The sequence below is a fragment of the Heterocephalus glaber genome, unplaced genomic scaffold (genome assembly GCF_053883595.1).
Source record: "Heterocephalus glaber isolate CG9 unplaced genomic scaffold, H.glaber_assembly_v1.0 deba00000621, whole genome shotgun sequence".
Classification (NCBI taxonomy): Eukaryota; Metazoa; Chordata; class Mammalia; order Rodentia; family Bathyergidae; genus Heterocephalus; species Heterocephalus glaber.
The window spans coordinates 22239617-22257643 of NW_028258153.1; the positions used below are offsets into that span (position 1 = coordinate 22239617).

General features: G+C 40.2%; 2 protein-coding genes and 1 pseudogene across 28 annotated transcripts in view; 1 reads left to right on the top strand and 2 right to left on the bottom strand.

Moving 5' to 3' along the window:
* The window catches only part of Ica1l (islet cell autoantigen 1 like), a 142678-nt gene that overhangs the window by 106102 nt on the left and 18549 nt on the right, over positions 1 to 18027 (top strand). For all 18 annotated transcript variants that reach the window (XM_087205868.1, XM_087205869.1, XM_087205874.1 and 15 more), the window contains one exon: positions 1560 to 1637. In XM_087205868.1, coding sequence (XP_087061994.1) covers positions 1560 to 1637 — 78 coding nt within the window. The remainder of the gene's footprint in view (positions 1 to 1559; positions 1638 to 18027) is intronic.
* Fam117b (family with sequence similarity 117 member B) overlaps positions 1 to 18027 on the bottom strand; it is a 204117-nt gene that overhangs the window by 88284 nt on the left and 97806 nt on the right. The window contains exons 8-10 of one of the 10 annotated variants that reach the window (XR_015449113.1): positions 16612 to 16676; positions 10124 to 10261; positions 6228 to 8936 (exon numbers count right to left, since the gene is read on the bottom strand). The exons of 7 other annotated variants lie outside the window; for them this stretch is intronic. Coding sequence is in view for 2 of the 3 variants with exons in the window: in XM_021263607.2 (XP_021119266.2) it covers positions 8933 to 8936; positions 10124 to 10261 (142 nt within the window). In the remaining variant the exon portion in view is untranslated. Of the gene's footprint in view, positions 1 to 6227; positions 8937 to 10123; positions 10262 to 14070; positions 16677 to 18027 lie in introns of those variants that run through there. 2 more of the 10 variants (XM_021263607.2, XM_087205837.1) reach the window with 2 other exon arrangements.
* LOC110350473 (HAUS augmin-like complex subunit 1 pseudogene) lies at positions 173 to 8215 on the bottom strand (annotated as a pseudogene).

Here is an 18027-nt window from a genome sequence, read left to right on the forward strand (position 1 = left end):
AGTCTTTATGTCCAATTTTATTTTCCTGTTATGTAGACCAGAGAAGTGAGCTGCCCTAAGATCTGTGTTCTAGGAAGCCTGTTAACAGAATTTGGGGGTGCTGGAGTTTCCTTCTGGAGGTGGTTTCTGGGTGCTTTCTGTCCTATGCAAAAAACTGGTCAAGACAAGCACAAATGATAGCAGAGTTTTATTAAGGATAGGAAAAGAAACAGGCTCTGCAGAGCAAGTTTGGGCCAAGTAAAAGTAGGAAAAGAAGTACACCTTACAGAATAAGAGTGAGCCACATATAAGAGGAAACACAGTGGCAAAAATTGAATATGGACTGTCCTTTTTGTATTACCCACTCCTAAGGCTAACATCGGGTCCAGGCCATCCTATCAAAAACTTGCTTGAGTTATCATGAGAAATTCACATGCAGAGCTTTGGGAAATGTTTTGCATATGTGTTCAAAGAACTTGTCACAACACCTTTCCCAGTCAGTTTTGGCCAACCCCTACTTTCCTGTCTCAAAGTACTATGGAATGGGTCATTTATAAACAATACAAGCTTTTGCTCATTATTTTAGAGGATGGGAAGTTGAAGAGCATGGTACCATGGCAGAAGGTGGAAGAGCAAACATACGTGAAAGGAACCATAGGGGCTAACTTACCTTTTTTGGGGGGGGGGGGTACCAGGGATCAAACTTGGGACCTTGCGCCTGCAAGGCAGGTGGCAGAACCACTGAGCTAAGTCCTCAGACCCCTAACTTACCTTTTAATCAGGAGCCCACTCCTGTGACAAGGAAACCAGTCCCATGATAATGGCATTAATCCATTCAATCACCCTCTTAAAGGTTCCACTTCTCCATAGTGTCAGGATGGCAATTACATTTCAACCAGTCTTGGAGGGGTCATTCCAACTGTACCACCATCTCAGTTGAGAATCAAATAATCTCTGCTGTACAAAGAAGTGATTAGGTAGGAGAATCTCAACTCCTTCTGGTACTGTATTTCTGTTACAGCATAAATGTTCTTTTATGTTGTAGCAAATACGCTCCTGTGATTATAGAGTATTCATAATGAAATTTAAAGTTACATAGCGTTTTGTCACTTTATATGCCATAACCTGCTTAATTCCTTATTGTTTCTACTTCTTCACTATTATTGACAATGCTATACTCATGAATGTACTTTTCCTTTGGTTGAATTATTTCCTTATGATAAATTTCTAGGAATGCAGTTATTGAGTCCAAGGGTATAAATATATTTATAGGTTTTAATGTTTTAATTCTCAGGCCCTCTCTTCCTAGTTGCTTAGAACTTATTTCTGGACCTGCATTTGCAGTTTTTGTTCAACTGTACATTTATTTGAAAACCACTTTGAAAAAAATCACTTAGATTATTAAGTAAAATACATAACTGTAGGTAAACTTTCGGTGTTTTATACCTTTTATACTACAGAATCATACCCTTGTACAGAGACTGGAGTACTTAGACCTTTTTAACATAACCTTTTCTTGTTTTCCTGATACTACTTCCTGCTTCAGTAATGACAGATAATCCCTTCTGCCCTTCCCTCAGGTTGGATTCCTCAAAAGGGATCAGAACACACTGATAACCTGCCAGTGCCTTTAAAGAGTCCAAAGAAGTTAACAAAATGTAAGTTCTTTATTTCTTTCCCATTGTATTAGTTTTACAGGCCAATTAGCTTCATACACTCAGGTTGTTTGCTCACTGCTGACCCAATCACGTATTTGGGTAAAAAAGATAAAGGATTTATTCAAGGCTAGCTCTGAGAAAATGGAGGAGTCTCTTTGCCTCAAATAACCGTCTCATCATATATAGGTGGGCAAGGGTCTTTTACAGTAAGAAGCAGTAAGAGACGGAATACAATGAAACGAAACACATTTTCAGGCTAGTTCCATCAGACATCCTCCCACCCTTGCCTAAGGGAGTGAAACTGGGCTTGACCTCCTCATGCCAGCATCTGCATATTCCATCCATTCCTCTGGGCTGAGGAGAGATGGGGGGGCATTTCTGCTCTAGGCCTGAGGAAGTCTGGAGAAGCCACTTGTCTCTACTGGGGAAAAAAATCCCTTTTGAAATTTCATTTTGAGCCAGACATGGTGGCACATGCCTGCAATCCCAGCACTTGGGAAGCTGTGGCCAGGAGGATCCCAAGTTCAAGGCCAGCCTGAGCTGCATAGTGAGCTCAACACCATTCTCTACTACATAGTGAGACCATGTCTCAAAAAATAAAAAAAATAAAGTTATGTTTGTAATGCCATTTACATGTTCACATTTCTGTGAAACAGATCTTCAGAACTTTTTCTTCTTATAAATCTGAAACTACACTTGTTAATGATAACTCCCCTTTCCTCTTCTTTCAGTCCCTGCTTACCCTTATTTTACTTCGTATAGTCTTTTAGTCTCTGTTTTGTTAGTTTGCTTACTTTAGATATCAAATAACACTTTTTTTGGTGACAAGGCAGTTCATTTAGCATAACACACTCCAGTTTCATTCATCCTATAGCATGTGACAGGATTTCCTTCCTTAGCCTGAATACTATTCCATTGACTGGGATTCATATACTACATTTGGTTGTCTGTTATCCATGGATCACATTTTAAAAATAGCCTTATTGTAATACAATTTATTCCCTCCACTTGCCCTCAAAAGAGACCTTTTTTGTTGTTGTTGTTGGTACCGGGGATCGAACTTGGTCCTTGCGTTTCCGCAGCAGGCGACGAAACCACTGAGCTAAATCCCCAGCCCTCTTTTGGTGTTTTGAGACACGTTCTCACTATGTAGTTTGGGCTGGCCTTGAACTCACTGTGTACAACAGGCTGATCTCCTGCCTCAGCCTCCTGAGTGCTGGGATTACACTACACCCAGCCACATATCTTCTGAACTAAATAGGTTAAATAGTAGACATGCTATTGTTACAGTTGAATGTGCCAAAAATAGTCCAGGTTCTTGAGTATGACACTGAAAGAATTTCCAAGCATATAAATCATAGTATGTAGTAACTAGATCATGGGCTAGTAGCAGGATCAAGGAGAAAAGCAAATGGACTGAAGTGTAAAGGGGAAAAAGGGGCCTTGATAACTCAGGCTTCCATTTTTTATTGGGCAGACACCACTAATCCAAGGTTCCTCCCACCATCTCTCTGTCTAATGTCAGCAATCTGTGCAACCTCCTAAGCTTAAGCCTGGATAATCTTTTAAGGTGGTGTTTGGTTTATTGTTGAATGGAGAGAAGTGGCTCACAACTTCCCTGTTTTAGGATTATGAAAGCATGGATAATCATTAAGGTGGTGTGGCATTTACAGTTGAAAGAAGAGAAAGGGGTGACTTAGCTCCTTTGTTTCTAACTGTACTATTGCCCTCTAAGGGCCCCAAAAATCTTTGAAGGGAGTTGAGAGAAGAAGCTCCATCTGTAGATACTTCTGGCTAGATAGGGGCGCTGGTCCTCCCTATGCAGAGACCAGGGAACCCTCATCCTGACAATTCTAGGAGTGCAAGGGAGTTGGGCCCATCCTCTGAAGATTTCTTGATGGACTGTGGATGTGAAAGTAGGTTTTGATCTTGAATTATGGTCACCACCAGTAGTTTGACAGTATTTTAGATCTATTGACAGGAAATAAAAATTCCTTTAGGAACAAACACAACCCCTTTGTTTCAGCTGTTAGGAGATCTAGTCTCTGATGTATGGCCACTGCTCCTCATGAGTCTGTCTGGTCTTGAAGGAAGGCAGTTTTCTCAAGCCCAAGGGGTCCCCATTTAGTTATCTTGACGGAATATTTTTTGTTTTTAGATGAACTATGAGAACCAGATCATAACAATTAACATTATTTTTGACCAGTGAAAGACTCCCAAGTTATTGTATACAGACAACAATAGGGACTGCATTTGTAAAACCTGTCTTGACATCATTTTGATTGGCTGGCAACCTGCACTGAAGCATGTCCTTAACTTTAATGACACTTATTTTGTCTATAAGCTGATTTCAGTTGTTGACATAAATATTTAAACCTACAAAAACTGTTTTCCATGGGAATCCCAAAAAAGGCAAAAAGAAGAAAGTGTTGAACTCAAGACAGCTATACATATTGTGACTGGTCATTAGCACAAGCTGTACAGGCAGACAAGCACACATAAGACAATTGTTTATAAACCAGAATGCACTCTGTAGACATCTAGAAAGTCCATTTGTTCAAAAATTTGGTTCGGTTCTGATATTTCTTTGTAGATTTTTTTTTGTCTAGTTGATCTATTTGTGACTGTGGGGTATTGAGATCCCCATCCCCCACTATAACTGTATTTATCAGTGCTTATTTGATTTTTCATATCTGTTAATATTAGGTTTTTTGTTTTGTTTTGTTTTTGAGAAAATGCTTTTTAATATGAAAATTGTATTTGGGCACAAAAATGCAACGCATAACTCGGGACCATTATTCTGTCAATAAGGACATTATTATCTCAAGTAAGAACAGAAATTTTGTTAAGGCATGACAAGCAGATAAAAACCCTGTAAAGTTCTATTCAACTTATTTTGTTAGAGAAAAATATGTTTGTTTGGCTGTGGTCACATTTCCATCATGTCTACTTTCTTTGTAAGTTCAGTCTCAATGGTATCTAATTCTCTCTTTGCTTCTTGAATTTTCACTTGTGCAAGAGATGGATTCGGCATTAAATCTAAGTAGGACTCCAGCTTTTTCTTCAAAGGTATAGTCTGTCGTTTTAGCTCTGCCAATTTCTCTGAGAGTGCTACTAGTGACTGATGTAACAGAGAAGCATCCATGCCTCTAGCTGAAAGCTGCTCCTCTGCAGCTCTGATTCCAAATCTGAATTCCTCTGCCTTTGCTTTCAGGAAGTCCACGTTCTGAAAACGATTATCAACTTTGGCCCTTTTGGTAGACAGATGGAGCTCTGCCTTCTTCAGATCTCTTGCTAGTGAGGTATCCTTTGTTTCAAGAACCACTGCACTGTCAACCAAAGCATTCAGATACCTGGAACTAGTGCTAGACAGATTGGCAGGGGAAAAATTCACACTCTCCACGAGGAGGTCTTGAAGATGCTTGGCTTCTGATTCATATTCATTTGCTTTTTGTTTAAAGTCCTCTATTACTAGGGAGGCGTCCCTGTCCCCGGCTCTGTTGTGTTCTGCAAGGTGATATAAAATCTCTGTGGTCCGTGGGTTCACCTCATACTGTGGAATCGGATGATCTCCAAATATTTTTTTCAACCACTCAGCAACATGATCACAGGGGCAACCACAAGGCCGACTCAAAGAGACTGAAACAAATGTATGATGGATGGCAGGGCCGAAGCTGGCCACAGTCTAATCAGTCATTTTGAGGTCTAAATTTAAAAAAAAATTAAAGTTAGAAAAAACAACCTGCCAAAAGCACAAAGGCAGATTCACATCCGGTGGCAGCAGCCTAATATTAGTTTTATATAGATGGGCACACGATATTTGGTGCATATGTATTTGTAATTGTTATCTCTGCTTCTTGGATTATTCCCTTTATAAGGATATAGTGACCTTCTTTCTCTCTTCTGATCTGTCTTGGCTTGAAATCCACTTTGTCTGCAAACAGAATAGGTACTCCTGCTTTCTACCTGGTTGCATGGAGTATTGTTTTCTATCCTTTGACTTTCACTCTGAATTTATTTTTGAATTAAATGTTTTTTATATGCAGCATATTGTTGGATCTTGCATTTTGAACCATTCTGCTAGTGTTTCTTTTGATTGGTGAATTGAGACCATTTACATTGATGGTTGTAACTGATATGTATTGACTCATTCTTGTCATGCTATTTTCCTGTTGTTGGGTCCCTTTCTTCCCCTGTTTAATTATTTGCCTTGCCAGGATGGATTCCTTCTGTTGGTATTCATGGAGTTGTAGTCCTCATTATCTCTTTCTAGAATGTCCTTCAGCACATTTTGTAGTGCTGGTTTGGTGGTTTTTAATTTCTTCAGGTATTCTTTGTTATGGAAGTATCTTATTTCTCCATCAATTTTGGAAGATAGTTTTGTGAGGTGCATAAATCTGGGTTGGAGGTTGCTTTCTTTTAAGTCTTGAAATACTTCAAACTCTCCTTGAGAGTTTGTGTTGAGGACTCTGCTGTGATTTTGAGGGGCTTTCTTTTATAGGTGATTTGTTTCTTTTCTCTAACAACTTTTAACATTCTGTTCTTGTGTTGAATTTCTGGAATCTTGACTATTATATGCCTTGGTGTAGATTCTTTTTTTTTTTTTTTGGCATCAGGGATCAAACTCAGGACCTTGTGCTTGTGAGGCAGGTGGCAGCACCACTAAGCTAAATCCCCGGCCCGTGAACAGGTTTTTAAAATGTCATTTGTGCTTTCTCCTGCTTTTTCACTGACTCCAATCAATCTTATGTTATTCTTCTTTGCATCATCTAGCAGCTGTTGGATTAATTTTTCATCATCCCTTGCTATTTTTAAGAAATCTTTCCTTTCATGATTGCTACCTGCAATCCTCTCTTCTATATCTGGTGTTCTGTCCTTACACTGGCTCATTCTGCTACATATACTTTCAATGGAATTTTAATCTCCTGGATAACTGTTTGTATCTGTTTCATGGACTACATTTTTCCTACGTTGGATATTTATGGTTTCCACCATTTTCCTAAGCTCTTCTTTTTTTTTTTAAATCTCTATCTGCTCTAGAGTGACTAACCATGACTTTCATTATGGTCACCATCCCAGTAGTCATCTCAGAGATTATTTCTGATTTGATTTTTTATCTAGAGCCTCATTCATCTGCTTTGTTACTTTTGCTATTACTGCTTCAGATTTTCCAGGTGGGTGGCTTTTGAATTGTTCCACCTCAGTGCTCCCTAGGTTTGCTTTTGGTGAGCTGGAAGTCTGGGGTTGCATCTTGCTTCCATGTCTTCTCATTTTCTTTTCTTTTTCTTTTTTTTTTTTTAAGTTTTTTAGTTTAATTCCTGGGTTCATGCTTGTAAATTGCTTACAGCAGGTAACTTTATTGCTAGTATTGAGAACCCTCAGGAAATGACTACTTTTCAGAAGTGTGGGTTCTGAGTCTGTTGCAAGATCCTACATCTTCAGTTTATTGGGGATGAGAAGTTGCTGCCTATTTGGCCTAGGTCCTGGTTCTTTAGTACAGTACTGGCCCATAGTATTGTTTATGACCCTTAGGGAACTTAACCAACTCCTTTAAAATAAGTATCCAGGTTCACTGATACTTCTCATGGCAAAAGAATTTTGAGGACATGGCAGTAAAGAGACATGAGGAAAACTTATTAGAGGTAGATATTCATGCACTCAAGAGTGAAGTACAGATGCTCAAAGAAATTAGGCACAATACAGTTGGGCACTAGGGATCCTTTGTGTTCTAAGAGATAGAAATCTGTGGAATTTGACAATTTGTAGTTTTAGTCTTAGTGGGTGGGAGAGGATAGCCCACCCCTAGTGAGATAATGGTCTATTCCTATGCAAAATCCCCAAAGGGTGGTCCATTCATGGGTGAAAGTGGACCGTTGTAAATAAAAGTGAATGGGCAGACTCAGTTGCAGCTGAAAGGGAGTTGCCCAGTTTTGCTGTTTTGGGAAAAGAAAAAATGTAGATAAACACCTGGTGTTCTGAGGCTGCAGGTTTGTTTTTTTTAAAGTATGTTTTTAAAATTTCAATTTCCTTGTCTCCTTTCCTTATCTAGTTCTCATTTGTCCTCTACTTTATCATGGTTATTGATTACCAAATAAGCTTCTTTGACCAATTGGCTTATTTTGGTTTGTAGCCCAGTTGGGGTTTTTGGAGCCTTTTTGCTAATATCTGGAGCTGACTGACTAATAAAAGTAACACCTTAGGGTACTCTGACCTCTAGACTTAGAGTCTAAATTAGTGTATTTACAAAAGGCCTCTTCAATTGGGTTTTCATTGGGGCCCTGACTAACAGACCTGAGCTTATCATAGTTCACAGGCTTGGACATCCCTTGTTGCATACCAGCTAAAATGGCCTGGATGTGTAATTTTCACTTAGCTTCTCCACCCTCTGTGTTATAATTCTACTCAAGTCCTTCCTGAGGCCCAAATAATGCCACAGTTGGCTGATTATCAGAAGGTGAAGCTGCAAAGGCTTCACCATTGGCCTGCTTTGCAGTCTTTATACTCCTTTCCCTTTCTACTGTTGTGCAACAAGAAACGAGGATGAATTGGACATCTTTCCAGGTCAGATCAAAAGCCATCGTTAGGCTGGGGATTTAGCTCAGTGGTTTCGTTGCCTGCTGTGCAAGCGCAAGGACCGGAGTTCAATTCCCAGTACCCCCCCCCCCCAAAAAAAAGCCACCATTAATGTTTAGAAACTGCCAGCAAATTTCAGGATCTTCAGAAAATCTACCCAGTTTCTCTTTGCACTGTTGAATATCCATAACTGAAAAAAGTAACTATCTTGTGAACTGTACCATTGGTGCTTGCCACATCTCAGAGAGGTAGAACAGTGGCATGCTCAGATGTAAGGTCTCCTGAGTCTAAGGCCCTATGGTAAGTAGACCCAGACCTAGTATGGGATGGACTCAGGAGATGGCCTTTATCTTCTGGAGGTACTGACTGAGCAGGTTGGTGAGGGAGGTAGTCCATGGGCAAGAGGAGCTGACACAAGGGAGTCCTCAACTATATCAGATAAGAGTTGATGACTTCTAGGGTACAGATCAGACCTCTGCCGGGCCATAAAGACTTGAATGTAAGGTACGTCTGACCATTTGTCTTGCTCCTTACAGTAGAGATGTAATTGAAACCTGGCTGTCAAGTGGTGACCATGTCTCATTCCTCATGTGGATACATAGGCTATTTGTTACTACACAGGGATATAAGACGATCTCTTTGAAGGGTTTTAGTGTGGAACTCATCCCAGTGGTTAAGAAGACATCTGAGTGGGGCCTCAGAAGGAATACATGAGGTTGTTCTCATCTGTAGAGAGAAGGAGTAAAAATTAGGATCTAAGATTTTAGCAGGCACGTTAAGCTTTTTGGCCCTCAGGAGTTTAACCTGACTAAGCTGAATCCTTTTAAGACCCCTAGGGGTTTTATTACCTGGGTATGCTGAATTCCTTTTGATTAGGCCTCTCTAGCCCTAAGTGAGTACAGGTGCTGCTTCCTTGGACCCACTGGAGTTCCCCTATAAACACAACTCATCTTCTGGTTGAAGAACTCAGAAGTGGGATGCCTTACTCGTTGGGTGTCCCTTAGCCAAATAAAACGGGAATGAGACCCATTCCTACAGAAAACTCTGCTCACTAGATTAAGCCATAAAACATAGAGATTTGTTAATGGAATGTCAAAAGTCAGGCAGTATGCCTTTTCAGACACACTTAAAGCCACAGTTATCTCAACAAGAGCAAAACTGAGTAAAAAGGAGAGTAAACCAATATCAGCAAACTACTCCAGGAAGCAACAGCTCTAGGTGGGGTTTTAGGATCCACAGCAGATAAGTCAGCTAGACCTGGCTATGACACTCAGAAGCAGTAGTGGCAGGAGGTTTAAAGACTAATTTTCCTCTTGTTGTGGAAAGATACTGTACCTCTTAACCCTATTTTTTGAGTTATCCAGAACCAACAACTAAACAAATGGAACACTCATACCCGAGAGCCTGAGGGGGAGAGAGAATCAGAAAAAGGGAAGGAAAATTACTAAAACCTATGGCAAGAAAGCACTCCACCTGAGTCCATGATCCATGCCATGCAGAAGCACAAACACACTTGATGCTAAACAAAGAGCTGCCTAAATTCAGGGAAAATTACTAAGTACTTCACAGAGAAAAGCAACAGTTTGGAAGAGCCAGGTTCATTTCTCCTGGTCCCCTGCTGTGGGTGACTACACCAAAGCATTTGTCTACTGACAGCTTTCTCTGCTTCTCTGGTAGCCTTTTCCTTTGCTCTGCTCAGCTTATGCTAATCCTGAGACTTTCCACATTGTGTAGATCAACAACAGAATATAAACCCAACTGACTGGCAGGGCCCATCCTGTCCCCCTTAAGGGCTAAAGCCTTTTGTCCCACAATCTAGTCTCCACATGGTGATTGGTCCACCTCTCCTCCTGGGAATCCATTTTTCACCCAGAAAGGGGAAGAGAGGGTCTTGCAATAGAGTAAGGAGTTACCTTCCTTGCCGGCTGGGTTGTCTGGATGCCCACTTCTGCTGAGGTTTCTGAAGGTCTCTGAGTTGCTGATGCCTCTGGTATCTAGTGAGGTCTCTGAGATTTGGTAAAGTCCTCCTGGCTGGCTCACAGATGTTACGGCTGAGTGGGTCAAAAATAGTCCAGGCTCTTGTGTACAAGGAAAGAATTGCCAAGCATACACCTCATAGTATGTAGTAAGTAGCTACATTTATTGAAGATTGTGGGACAGTAGCAGCAGGAATAGGCTGAAGGGTGAAGCAGGAAAAAAGGGGACTTGGTAACTCCGGCTTCCAGTATTTATAGGATCAGACACCACTGACCCAAGGTGCCTCCTACTGTCATTCTTACTGATGTCAGCAATCTGTGCGACCTCCTAAGTATAAGCCTGGATAATCATTAGGGCGGTGTGGCATTTACAGTTGAAAAAGGGAAGGGAGTGACTCAGCTCCTTTGTTTCTAACTGTGCTATTAGGACCTGGGATGTAGTTTAGAGGCAGCACAAGCCCTAGGTTCAATCTCCAGCTCTGGGAAGGGGGTCCCTTTACCCAATCCATTCAGCTCTTATCTCTTTCCTATGCTACTTTATCTTGCCATGTTTCCCTGTGCACTTCTATTCTCCCCTTCTCCCATGTGTAATCATATGCCCCTTCAATTGTATAAAGCTTACTCCTAGCTGGGCATAGTGACACATGCCTATATTCCCAGCACTTTGTGAGGGTGAGACAGGAGGATTGCAGGTCCAAGTCCAGCCTGGGCAACTTAGTGATAGTTGTCTCAAAATAAAAGATTAAAAAATAGATCTGGACATGTAGTTCAGTGCAAAAGCCCTGGGTTCACTCTCCAATAAAACCAAACAAAAACGAACAAAACCTCCTATACAAGCTATCATGGTCACTATTAAATTTTTTTAAATACACCTTTTAACAGTATCTAGATAATAGCATTCCCTTCCCCTCATCCCCAGACAAGCTGTTGGCTGTCCACCCTTCTGGGTAGAGTTGTGATGTTTTACTTAACTTTTGGATTGTGTTGGTGGGAGGAAAGCACATTGTGTTACTTGTTGCAGCCCCTAGATTGCTAAAGTATATTCTCTAGAGCCGGGGATTTAGCTCAGTGGTTCTGCTGCCTGCCTCACAAGTGCAAGGACCCGAGTTCGATCCCCAGTACCAAAAAAAAAAAAGAATATTTTCTAGTAATTCTTTCATAACAGAGTATATGAAAAATAAATTTTCTGAATTATTCAGTGTCAAAAAATATCTTTGTTGTTCCCTCAAAATCAAGCATCAGTTTGGCGGGACACAGGATTTGAGGTTGAAACCCCTTACCTACAGGGCTGTTATGATACTGTCCCATTGACTTCTAGCATCCCACATGTTCAGTGAGACGTCTGCCTTCAGCTAGATTCTTGTTCCTCTTTAGGTCATTTCTTTTCTCTCTGGGGAACCCTTCAGGATTTTCTCTTTCTCACTGGAACTCTGGAATGTCACCAAGATGTGTGTAGGAGTGAGTGGGAATTCAGTGAACACTGACAACCTCAAGAATTGAGTCCTTCCTTAGCTCTGAAAAGTTTTCTTTAGTTACATCTTTAATTATATCTTCTGCTCCATTCTCTTTTATCTTTTTCTGGAACTGCTATCAAACAGATGTTGGAGCTTCTGCACCTATCCTTTCTGACTTGTAATTTTCCGTTATTCATCAGCTGCTTGGCCATTTGCATTGAATCCTTAGATAATTCTTCCATTTGATCTTCTAAAGTGCTCATTCTTTCCTTAAGTACTCCTATTCTGCAGTGCAGGTTGTCTACTGAATGTTTAATTTCTGAGATATCTGAGTAGTATTTCCTTATATTTCCAATCTCCCCTTGTATCCCTCTGAAAATGCTGACCACTCTTCTAAAGTTTCCTTCTGTTTCACATTTCTTTCTGTTTCAAATCTGCTTCTTTGGTTGTCAGCTCTTCTATTTGCAGAGTCTTGTGTCTCTGTTTTCCCTAAAAACTTTGTGACTCCTAATGGAGCAGTCATATTTGTACATGAATGCTTTCTGTGTTCATCAGAACTTCTCTCTAGTGATTGTGAAAGAGAGCCAAGATGAAAAGTCATACAGAGCATCTCAACTTCTTGACCTTTGGGCATTGCTATTTCTTCTTCTTCCTGAGTATTGTGTACCTTCTTTGCCTTCTCAGAGTCCCTAACCAAATAACTATAGGCAATTTCCTCATGTAACACTGAGGCTTCTTCTCCCTCTTGGGGTTCTTTTTCCCTCTGGCTGCTGCTCTTCCTCCTCCTCTTTCATTCCTGAGTTTTTTCTTCTTCCTGCTTCTCCACCTCTAAGATTTCTTCTCCCTCTACCTCCAGTTCCTCTTTCAACCCTAAGATTTCTTCTCCCTTCTCCTTTATTACCTCTTCCTCCTCCATCCCTGAGCTTTCTTCTCCCTCCTCCTCTAGCAATGAGGCCTCCCACCCCTCTATCTTAGGGCTTGCTTTTCCCTTCCATTCTGAAGAAAAAGCGCTCCTCCCCTCTGGCCTAGCAACTTTCACCTCTTTAATAAACAGGAAGTTGAAGCCATTGCTTGCTGTGGCTTTACGCTTTGAGGATTTTAGAAGTTTATCCATTTTTCTTTGCATCCTATATTGTCTTCTTTCTCAATGTGTTTTCCATTTTGTGAGAAAACATCTTTTAGTAAATCTTTCATAAAGACCTTTTGACTGGAACATTTTCTGAGGTTCTGTAAGTCTGAAAAATCTCTTTATTTCACTACCACAATGCCAATTCAACCTCACATAGTCAAAACTATTTTCTCCCCAAATGTTGAAGATGTGATCCCATTGCTAGCTGACTTCCAGTGTTGCTGATGAGAAGTCTGCAGCCAGTGTCAGAAAGGCCCCTTCATCATCTGTTGGTGGTTTTTCTTCCTTTAGAGTTTTCTCCTCATTCTTCAAGTTTTCAAGCTTTTTTTCCTCTCCCCAGTTTATTTCATTGGTTCATGCTCTCCATTCTTTCTGTCCTCTCTTTCTAGAACTTCTACCTGGACATTGTGATTCCTCCATCTGTAATCTTTATTGCGTGAGGCCCCTTCCATACTTTCCATGACCTTGTAATTTTGGGACACATTCTGGGGTAATTTCTTCGATTGGCCTACATTGTACTTCTTAGCTTTGTCTAATTTTCTATTCAGCTCATCTACTTCTTTCCTTTAATGGCTAAATTTTCAATATTCTTATTTATTTTAGAGTTTTCTTTTTCTCTTTCCTCCATCAACTCTGTTTTTGGTGAGGCTAACTCTTTTACTTCCTGCCACTCTTTCCTAGTACTGGAGTTCTTTGAATTTTTCACTTCAGGTACTATGTTTTTCCTTCTAAAATTTCCCTTATGTTATTTCTGAGGGTCTCCATCATCTCCTGAAATATGAGGTCCTGCCTTTCTGTCAAGAACTCAAACTTATTCGTATCACTTGCTGATAAGTCTTTGTACTTTGAATCCAACATAGAGGCCATCTGTCTCCATGGATCCCTTTCTTTCTCTCCAAGGAACTTTTTCTTGTTCCTTTGCCTGTTTAGCTACCTTGGATCAGTCACTGGATATTGTGGCTATGTTGTCAAAACTGGATGTTCTCTTTTTCCAGATTAAATTTGTTCCTACACACAAATTCAAAATTTAAAAAATGTCATCTACCATCTGCCTCAGCCAGAGGAAGCTTCCTTTGGTGCACAGGACATGTCCAACCTGCAGCTGCTCAGCAACTATCCACTGTGCTCAGCGCTGGGACTGCTCCACATGAGGCCCTTGGGGTCAGTGAAGGAACAGGGCCAAGGTTGTGTGGGGATTCTTCAGTCTTTCAAAATCTGGAAGAGCTACTCAATCTTTGTCTTTCATGACCGTAACATTTTCTGCAGTGTAACTTACTTTGTTAGATATTCCTTGAATTGGCTTTATGTCACTTTTTTTCATAATTAGGTGAAGGTTATACATTTTGCAGGACTAGCAACACAAGAATGGCATCTTACCAAATGAGTAAATTATAGCAGAAGGTGTCTAATGTTATTATGGTCCACTTCTGGTAATTTAACTTTCACCATTTGGTTAAGGTGGTGTCTGCCAGGTTTGTCTACTAAAAATATTTCTATTGTATTTTTCCCTATATAATTCATCAGTGTCTTTTGAAAAATATTTTGTAACTATGTAAATAGTTTGTTTCTATCCAAATTTTGCCCACTAATTTAGTATTCACTGATAATTTTGCCATAAAATATTTAGCTTTTTTTTTTTGGTAATGGGGATCGAACTCAGGACCTTCTGCTTGTGAGGTGCCATAAAATATTTAATACAGTGGTATGTGGTTCACGAACTTAATTCTTTCCACAATTCTGGTTGCAAACCAAATTGGATGAGAACCTCGTCAAATTTCCCCATAAGGTCAACATTGAACCTATTTTTTTTTTTTTTTGGTACTGGGGATCGAACTCAGGACCTTGTGCTTGCAAGGTAGGTGTGGTGCCACTGCGCTGAATTCATGGCCTGAACCTAACTACTGAATTTTATTTGGTTCTTGTCCAATTCTGTTTGTGACCAGAATCATGAAAGAATTAAGTTTGTGAACTGAGGTACCAATGTAGTATGTTTGTTGCTGAATGGGAGTTTAATTCTTTTTATTTTGTGGTGCTGGAGATCAAACCTAGGGCTTCACAATACTAAGCAAGCACTCTTATATCCCAAGCACTGAATCATGAATGTCCTTAGGGCACTGTGTTTTTTTTGTTTTTGTGCTGCTGAGGACTGAACCCAGGGACTTCATACTGAGCTACATTACAAGTCCTTTTAAAAAATTTTTTTACTTTAAGACAGAGTTTCACTAAGTTGCTAAACTGCCTGGGTTGGGCTTGAACTTAGAATCCTCCTGCCACAGCTTTCCAGAGTGCTTGGATTATAGGCAGGCACCACTGCACCCATCTTCCCTCTACATTTATGAGTTAACATTCTACTATAAGAAAACATTTCCTTGTCTCCTATTTATTTATTTATTTATTTTTGGTACCGGAGATCGAACTCGGGACCTTGTGCTTGCGAGGCAGGCGCTGGAACCACTGAGCTAAATCCCCAGCCCTATTTACTTATTTTTACTTATTCTATCAGTGTACACTTTTGGAATCCTATTTTCTTTCTAATACTTTAAGTAAAAAGGGGAATCTGTCAATCCCAAGCAAACCACAGATTCACATTAGCAGATTCAGAATATAGCCATCCCTCAAGGATTCAGACTACTTATGTTTTTCATTTTAAAAACTCAGCTAGAGGGCTGGGCATTTAGCTCAGTTGTTCCGGTGCCTGGCTCGCAAGCGTAAGGTCCCGAGTTCAATCCTCAGTACCAAAAAAACCCCACAAAAAACAACAGAACTAAATGTATGGTCAGTCATTTAAAAGAGACTACAGTATAAGCTAAGTGATGATATCTGCAATAGTTCCAGCTACTCAAAACCAGCCTGGGCAAAACAGTAAGACCCTACCTTAAAAAAAAAAAAAAAAAAAAAAAAAAAAGATGTAAATTTTAGAAATAAACACTGTTAGCTTTCTGTCATTGTAACAAAATACCTAAGATAAACCACATAAAAGAAAGAAAGGTTTACTTTGGCCCATAATCTCAGATGTTTCAGTTGTTGGTTCTCTTGCTTCCGGGCTTGTGGCCACATGGTCCACGATGGTGGGAAAATATGAGGTATGAGCCAGATGTGGTGGCACACATCTATAATCCTAGCATTCAAGATGATTGCTGTAAGTTCAAGGCCAGCCTGGGCTACATAGTGAGACCTTGTCTCAAAAAACCAAAAGCAAACAAACAAAACAGAAAATGTGATGTACATATTTAGCTCATGGCAGCCCAGCAGCAAAAGAGACCAAGGGCCAGGGTCCCAATATTCCCCTCAAAGATACAGCCTAATGACTTGACTTCCTTCTATAAGATCCCACCTTCTAAAGTTTCCACTGCCTACCCATAATGCCATCAGCTAGGAATCAAGCCTGGACATTTGGGGGAAGAGTCAAGATCCAAACTATATGGGCTGGGGATTTAGCTCAGTGGTTCTGCCACCTGCCTTGCAAGTGCAAGGATCTGAGTTCGATCCCCAGTACCCCCCCACCCCCCAAAAAAGATCCAAACTATAGCAACACAAAACAGGTATTGAGAAATGTGCTACTAACCTGTAATCACTTTGGCTGATGGGAAAGGGGGGTTAATCAGCAAGAAGCTACAATAAAACAAAGCCTGAGAGGTTTTTTGGTTTGTGGTGCTGGAAATTGAACCCAGGGCCTCTGGCATGCTAGGCAAGAACTCTAATACTTAGCTACATCCCCAGCCCTGAATGTTTTAAAAATAGTTAAAATCTTTAATAACTTAAATATTCATTAAGTGACCCTATTCATTACTCAGGAAAAAAAATTTTTTTAAACAAGGTCTTATGAAGTAGTTCAGGCTAACCTTGAACTTGCAGCAATTCTCTGCCTCGGCCTCCCAAGTGCTAGGATTACAGGCCTCTATTACTGCTGAAATGAGAAAAAAATTCAATTTGTTTGGAAGGATGTCAAAGAACTAGAAACTTAAATACTACTTGGGTTTTTTTTTGTTTTTTGGTTTTTTTTGGTACCAGGGATCAAACCTGGGACCTTGCACTTGTGAAGCAGGTGGCAGAACCACTGAGCTAAATCCCCAGCCCTTATATACTACTTGTATTAGCACATTCCCACCAGCTTAAGTCACTGGTGGTACCTGTATAACTGTTCCATTGGGCGGCTTTTATTACTGGTGCTATAAATGGGTCTAATCACTTTTATTGGCCTTTTTACTTATAAAATTAATAAAAAGTCTATAATGGATCAAATCTAGTTAGTTGCTTGAATTTGAATAATTCCCAAATATAATTTTTTTTTTTGGTACTGGGGATTGAACTCAGGACCTTGTGGTTGCGAGGCAGGTACAGAACCACTGAGCTAAATCCCTGGCCCCCAAATATAATTATTAATACTATTCATACCAATTAAAATTATTACAATAGTCAACAAATTTGTTTCATTAAATTAAAAGAAACTTATATTTGTGAATTTCTTTAAAATATTTTATACAGAAAGGTGGCTTTTTATGAGTGTGTAAAACATCATTAGGCATTTGGCTCTTTTGGGGTTTTTGTTTATTTGGTACCGGAGATCGAACTCAGGACCTTGCGCTTGCAAGGCAGGCGGTGGAGCTAAATCCCCAGCCCTGCATTTGGCTCTTTTGGGGGCCACAGTGGCACCCATTTGTTCAGCTAGTTAGGCATATACCACCATGGTTCAAGTTGGCAGCGGCATGAGGATTGAATTCAAATCAGAGTCCTCCAGCAAGACATATGAATTACAGCCCTGTTTTGAACGTGTTAATATTTGGAAAATCATTTTTGCAGTTTCTACTAAAACTGAACATACATACACAACTAGGATCAAGTAATTTTAGAACCAGATACAAAGCCAAGAATCTTATCTAATGACTCAGAATGAGCCATCCCCAGTATTTCCCGTGGTTTTACCATGCATAGTGACTGGGCGGGTATCACAAGGGAAGCTCCTGGGGTCTTCGTGTTTGTGAGTCCTTGTCTGGATGCTGGTATTGTTTTTGGATGAATTTACTTTATGAAAATTACAGTTATTTGGCCTCCTTTTTCTATATGTGTATTATAATTCTATTTGCTGTCCTATAAGAATTTCTGGAAGCAGTAATAGTGCATATAAGAGACCACTTTAAAAAGTATAACACCTGCTTTGCAAGCGCGAGGACCTGAGTTCGATCCCCAGTACCAAAACAAACAAATTAAAAAAAAAAGTATAACAGACCTTCTCTTGTGGTTTAGATCTAGAAAGTCCC